General features: G+C 35.9%; 1 protein-coding gene across 1 annotated transcript; it reads left to right on the top strand.

Moving 5' to 3' along the window:
* LOC127779011 (uncharacterized) lies at positions 1–492 on the top strand. The gene has a single exon (XM_052305658.1). It carries the CDS (start codon positions 1–3, stop codon positions 490–492), a length of 492 nt encoding a protein of 163 aa, XP_052161618.1.
* The last annotated feature ends 5,921 nt before the right edge of the window (positions 493–6,413 follow it).

Raw genomic sequence — 6,413 nt, 5'->3', positions numbered from 1 at the left:
ATGGAGTCGTCGTCCCTCCCTGAGTACGTGCAGTTCGACGGCCATGTTCTCCCCGTGGCATGGCTGGAGGGCGAGGTGCGCGCCGAATTCTTGGCGTTTCTTGATGACGCCGCGGCGGCGGCGGAGGATGAGGCGGAGCCGTACGAGGTCGAGTTCGCCGCCGATGACGGCATCGTTGATGATGGCGGCGTCATGGAGGATGGGGTGGACTACGTGTACGACGACGTCGAGCTTGTGGACGCCGACTTCGAGGACGGCCTTGTGTCCGACGCCGACTTGGCGGACGACGACGCCGCACGAGCTGCAGAGCCACCGGCGGGCAACGCCAGGATGAGAGTGAAGCCCGTGAAGCAGTTCGGCGGGGACTACGAAGCCATCAACGAGATGATCCGCGAGTACCTGCAGGCGGACAAGAAGCGGCGGCGCGCTCGCAGGGTCGCCGCGGCGATGTCGCGCCTCCGTCGCCAGCGGGGTCAGCCGACCGGGATGTAGACATGTCGTAGCCGCGCGCCGACGACGAGACGGCGGTGCACCGACATGGCCGTAGCTAGGGCACGCAAGGAGTACCATGCGTGTATATATAACTTGTGTCTGTGTCGTTGAATCATATTGTATTCTTTGTGCTCGCATGAAATTATATTCTTCGATGAAGTTTAATGCTGCCAAAAAAAAAACCTAGTTCACTGAAGTTTGCACGTATTTTTTATTTTTGGGAGACACATGTAAACTTTTTTTTTATGAAAACTTCGCATATACCTAAAAAAGGTTCAATTCTGATGATGGATATGTACAAACACTATGTTCAGAGTGTTTAAATTTCTTTTAGGAAAAGAGGGAGTATGTATTTTTATCGATCGAATGGATAATAACTGAGACGTGAGGAAAAGTTTAGTTGAAAGTTGAAACAGCCTAATAGAACGAAAGCTTCCAGCTGGTGATACGTACTGTGTGTCAATCATTCAATCAATATGATAACCTTCGGGTTGGGAATGGTAACACTAACACTGACATTCGTTGGTTGTGTTAACAAGTTAGCGCTAAATCAACATCTATTTAATAGTCAAAATCGATTTAACTCAGGACAGGCCAAATTGATCTCAGACAGCAACAGTACTCCCTCCGGACTGATAATCCTTATTGTTTTAAACAAGAGTGATATCAAACTTTAAAATCTTTCACTATGAATAATTTCTAAAATATTCATCTTAGAAATACGGAGACCATATGTATAGAACTTCAATAAAAATATATATTCATTACTATTTCTATATATATTATAATAAAAAACAGTGGTTAAAGTTATTTTCTGGAGGCCGTGTTCTTATTCAAAACGATAAGTATTGTCAACCCGGAGAAAGTATTTGACAAAAAAAATTGGAAGCAGTAGCAAAAAGAAAAATAAATTTTGTAAAAGTACATGTATTTTGATCAAACTATCACAAAAAGATACAAATTTAAGGCATATATTACAAAACTACGGAGTTAATGAAAAATTTATCACAAAACTACAAAGTTAAGATTATTATCACAAAAGTACATATTCATTATTGAAGTAATCATAAAACTATAGATTCTAGAATTTAAATTTCTAGCACAACCATTATGTTAGAGCTATAAACGTTGTAGTTCCGTGTTTGGATTATCATAACCTGTAGTTTTTTGATAAATTTGCTACTTAGTCTTTATGCTTGGATAATTTATGTTAAATCTGTAATTCCGTGAGAACTTCCGTGCTAAATCTGTAATTTTGTTAGTTTGATTGAATTACATGTGGTTTTATGAAATTTACTCAGAAGTTAATTAAGCGGTAAATCTAATTGGAGAGGCCTCTCCAATTAGTCTTAACCAGAGACATCCACGTGCTAGTACTTTAGAAGTTTTGTTTGCTATTAGTATATCGAATAGTGCATATGTTGTTTTCTTCTTATAAAATTTTCTCTTAAACTAGTTATCCAATCTACAATCTGATTACACCATTACGTTCGTTGCAATTAAATCTTTACAAGAAGATCTTACATGATTATATTATGATGAAAAAAATATTTATATTTATAAATTACTTTTATTATATACATAAGTTACTTTTAGGGCCTGTTCACTTTGCTGCCAAAAAAAACCTTACCAAATTTTGGCAACTATGCCAAAATTTTGGTAACATTTTGGCAGGATTTCTTATATAGTTACCAAAATTTGGCAGCAAACTAAATGTAGCCACTTTTTTGGCAACTTTACCAAAATTTGGTAAGGTTGAAAATGGCACCAAAGTGAACAGCCCCTTAAATTTGACTAAATTACTTCTATACATTCATAATGCTCTAAGTTGATTATTTTTATTATTGTTTTTAGTTAATTCTATATTTTGTGGACTTTATAAATCTTCTCTATACTTTACTTGCGAATTTACTCTACATAGTTTCTTATTTCAGCTCACTCACAATATAATTATTTCTACTACAGAGAGTTACTCCCTCTGTTTCGTAGTGTAAGTCATTCTAGCATTGCCCACAATCGAACTATGTCTAGATTCATCAACATCTATATGAATATGGGCAATACTAGAATAACTTACATTATGAAACGGAGGAAGTACTTCTATTGCATAACTAAGTTACTTCTGTTGCATATAATTACTTCTACTACAGAAAGTTACTTCTATTGCATAACTAAGTTACTTCTATTGCATAGCTAAGTTACTTATATTGTATAGGTAAGTTACTTCTGCAATTTAAATACATTACTTTTAAATTAATAAAATATTTGAATATATCCAATATGGATCTTGCATTGTCACATATTTTATGTAGAGTATAATGATGCAAATAGATCTTGAAATAATACGTGATTTAAAATATATAAGTTATTGAAGAGCTTAAATCTAAAAGTAATTTATGTATATGATAAAAGTAACTTATATATATAATAAAAGTAACTTACATATATAATAAAAGTAATTTACAACATACATACATACAAACATATATATATATATATATGTGTGTGTGTGTGTGTGTGTCTATATATATATATATATATATATATATATATATATATATATATATATATATATATATATATTAGAATATAATCATGCAAGATCTTGTTGTAAAGATTTAATTGCAATGAACACAACGGTATAATCGGATTATAAATCGGATAAGCAATTTAAGATAAACTTATCTAAGAAAAAAAAATACATAGATATTGAGTATACTAGAAGCTTTCTTTTTTTGAAAGAAGGGTGTCTCTCTTTAGCAATATCCAGCTAGCACTCTCGGTGTAGTTGTGTCCCTTGGCAAAGTATAAGCACATTTTTTTTTACTTCGACACAGTCTTTGACATACTGTTTTAATCAATAATATCTAGATGTTTTAAATAAAAACAATTGCATATTATGATAGTTTATTTAACGATAAATCTAGTAAACACCAATTTTACATGATTGATCTTTTTTATTTTTTTCCTATTAATAGTCATTAGAAATGTTTGACTTGGCACTATTTTAAAATACTTATATTTTAGGACGGATGTAGTACTACATTACCTAAGTTTCACTTTGAACCATATTGTCTAGTATTTTCATTTTGGATATTGGAGTAGGTATTTTTACCATTTTTGCTCTTTGGACCACCCAAACTCTCTTTGAGAATACACCCCTAAACATATCGGTACACTCATGCCGATGATCTCCCATGTTTACATACATGTAATATTTTTGTCGAAAGAGAGGTTGGATGGAGTGATTGCAATTTAGGACCCAACCGGCAAATCAATATATCGATTGAACTTTTTGGATTTTCTCAAAATTTTGTTGAAGTTCGTCGAAGTTTATTCAAATTCAGTCAAAGTATGTTAAAAATTTCAAAAAGAAAAAATCGGTCCGTAAAGTGCTGAAAATCACGAAATTTCATAAATTTGGTCCTACCGAAATCACCGAAATTTGTGCCGAAATCGAAAGTGCAAACCCTAGCTAGATGTAACTAGACAAAAGTGCTAGGGTGATCTAAAGTGCAACAAAGACAGAAGGGTTAAATAACTAGTTTAAAGGGAAAATATTGAATAGAGTTTTGTCCAAAGTGAAACTTAGATGACCCAGGATGCAATTCATACTATTAAGAAAGTGCAACATCGAACATTTGATTCCTTTCCTTCATGGTGTAGCAGGTCAAAACCGGGGTGATGTTTTACCATTAGGACCATTAATACATTTGACAATATTTTTATTTAGAAATTTATCGAATGTAAGTGCCGTTTGTCGTGGTCACCCTCCGCCTCCCGTTGCCATCGTCGTTGGATCCACCCTACCCGGATCCGTCGCCTCGCTCTGCTGTTATATCTGCCCCCGCTGGGCCCGTGGCCGATGGATCTGCCATCGACAACTCCGCGGTTCCCCTAAGCCTCCTCCGTCATCGTGGTTTCCCTCTACCCCACCATTCCATACTCCTTCGCCCACCAGTGGTAACGGATCCCACGCCCGCCATCTCCTCACCTCGCGCCGGGCATTAGGATAGGAGAAGCCGAGGGAGAGAAGGAGGAGAGAAGGGATGAGGGAGGAGGGAGTGGGACGAGAAGCCGAGGGAGAGGGAGAAGGACTTAAAAGGGAAAAAAAAAGATGTAGAGTACTGTGTCGTGAAACGATTTTTTTTATACGGGCCTCTTAATAGGCATGTCTATGAAAACGGACCCATTTTCACAAATAAACCTATTAAGAGGTCCGCCGGTGAAAATGGATTTTCACATATGGGTTATTACTAAATGCCATTTGAATCTTTTTGCAAATGACATTGTTTAACCCACTTTCGATTAAATAGGGGGTGTCCGTGAAAATCATTTTTTTAAGTAGTGAAAACCCTCTCCTCCAAGGCACCAATTTTTAATTCTCTAAAATAATAAATATAATGATGTAATTAAAAGTCTAGATTTCTTAAGTCAGAAGATATGTGGAAATAGAAATATGGATAAAATAAGTAAAATATTGATCATAATTAACCTTTTTTAGGGAATTAACCTTATATTTTGGTACAGCTTCCCTTTTTTTTCAAATATTTTTGTTGTTTGCGATCAATTTGGACTGTGCTGAGTCAAATGGATTTTGATCGAGTTTTGACGGTTATATAAATGATGATTTAGGTCTAACTTGTTAACGCTCCCAACGAACTAATAATGTTACTGTTAACGTTCCCAACCCCAAGCTATCATATTGAATGACAGTACGTAACACCTGAACGGTTGTTTCAGCTGGCCTTCTCTAGGATTTGGGCCCCCGAAACAAAATGAGAATTGCGGCCCTAAATTTCAAAAAACTAACATGTCTCTTACAGTCAACTATATAACTTTGATATGTAATTTAATACCCCCTCTATCCCATAATACATAGAGTTTTAGAGTTGGACACGATGATTAAGAAAGTTGGTAGAATTAAATAGGAAGGGGTTGTGATTGGTTGAGTAGTGGAGGTAGGTTGGAAAAGTGAATGGTGAAGGGTTGTGATGGTTACTAAGGAAATATTGGTGGAGAAGTTGTTATATTTTGGGACAAATTCTAAGTGCTAAAAGTTGTTATATTTTAAGACAGAGGGAGTATTTGTTACGTTGATTATTTAGAAATACATTAATACTCTCCGTTCCACATTATAAGTCGTTTTGACTTTTTTCTAATGTGAAATGGAGGGAGTATATGCTAAAAGTTCTCACCTAATATTCTATTGAAAAGTATCATTCGTCCAGTGTTTCTTTTCAATTATATCTTCATAATTATCATGACCGCCATCGATAGTTGAATCCAGAGCGGAGCTTCAATTCTCTCGCGACAAATTTAGAGCGCCCTTTTGAAACTGAGTTGCTTTTTTTTTTCTTCGTTTTTGTTACTTCTTACGTTTTTCAGCACCTGAATCATACTTCCTATATGTAAATAACACGCCGAGAATTTGAGAGAATAAACATCTGTATGTTTTATAAACAAAAAACAAAAGAAGACATTCACATAACTTTTGATTCAGTAAATAACAGCCAGTCCAATGGAAGATGGATGATTCAAAATACTGAATCAATCCAATGTAATTACCGATTCCAACTTTTTATAGATGACAATTGAGAAGTTGAGACTCGAGAACGCCCGCTCAACGCCGGGGACGTCGGCCGCGCTCCTGGCCTTCTATGGCCCTAAATGATCAAACCAACGAAACTATTCCTCAACTTCTCCTAGCACTTCAATTATTATCCATTCGATTGATAAGAAAACATACTCGCCTATATGAGAAGTTTACATCAAAAAAATTTACATGCATCTCGCAGAAAAAGAAGAAGAATTTAATTACATCATCCGAGGACAAATAATACGATGATACACCGGCAAATGCATACTGACATACGTACACAAGTTACATGCATGCATTTATATCTCCGATCCGCGCGTGC

This window comes from Oryza glaberrima, chromosome 7, assembly GCF_000147395.1.
Source record: "Oryza glaberrima chromosome 7, OglaRS2, whole genome shotgun sequence".
NCBI lineage: Eukaryota > Viridiplantae > Streptophyta > Magnoliopsida > Poales > Poaceae > Oryza > Oryza glaberrima.
The sequence above is the reverse complement of the archived record's forward strand: the minus strand, read 5'-3'. Positions and strand labels throughout refer to the sequence as shown.

Bases quoted from the DNA above. Each gene is read 5' to 3' on its own strand.
- LOC127779011 (XM_052305658.1), top strand. From the start codon at position 1: ATGGAGTCGTCGTCCCTCCCTGAGTACGTGCAGTTCGACGGCCATGTT.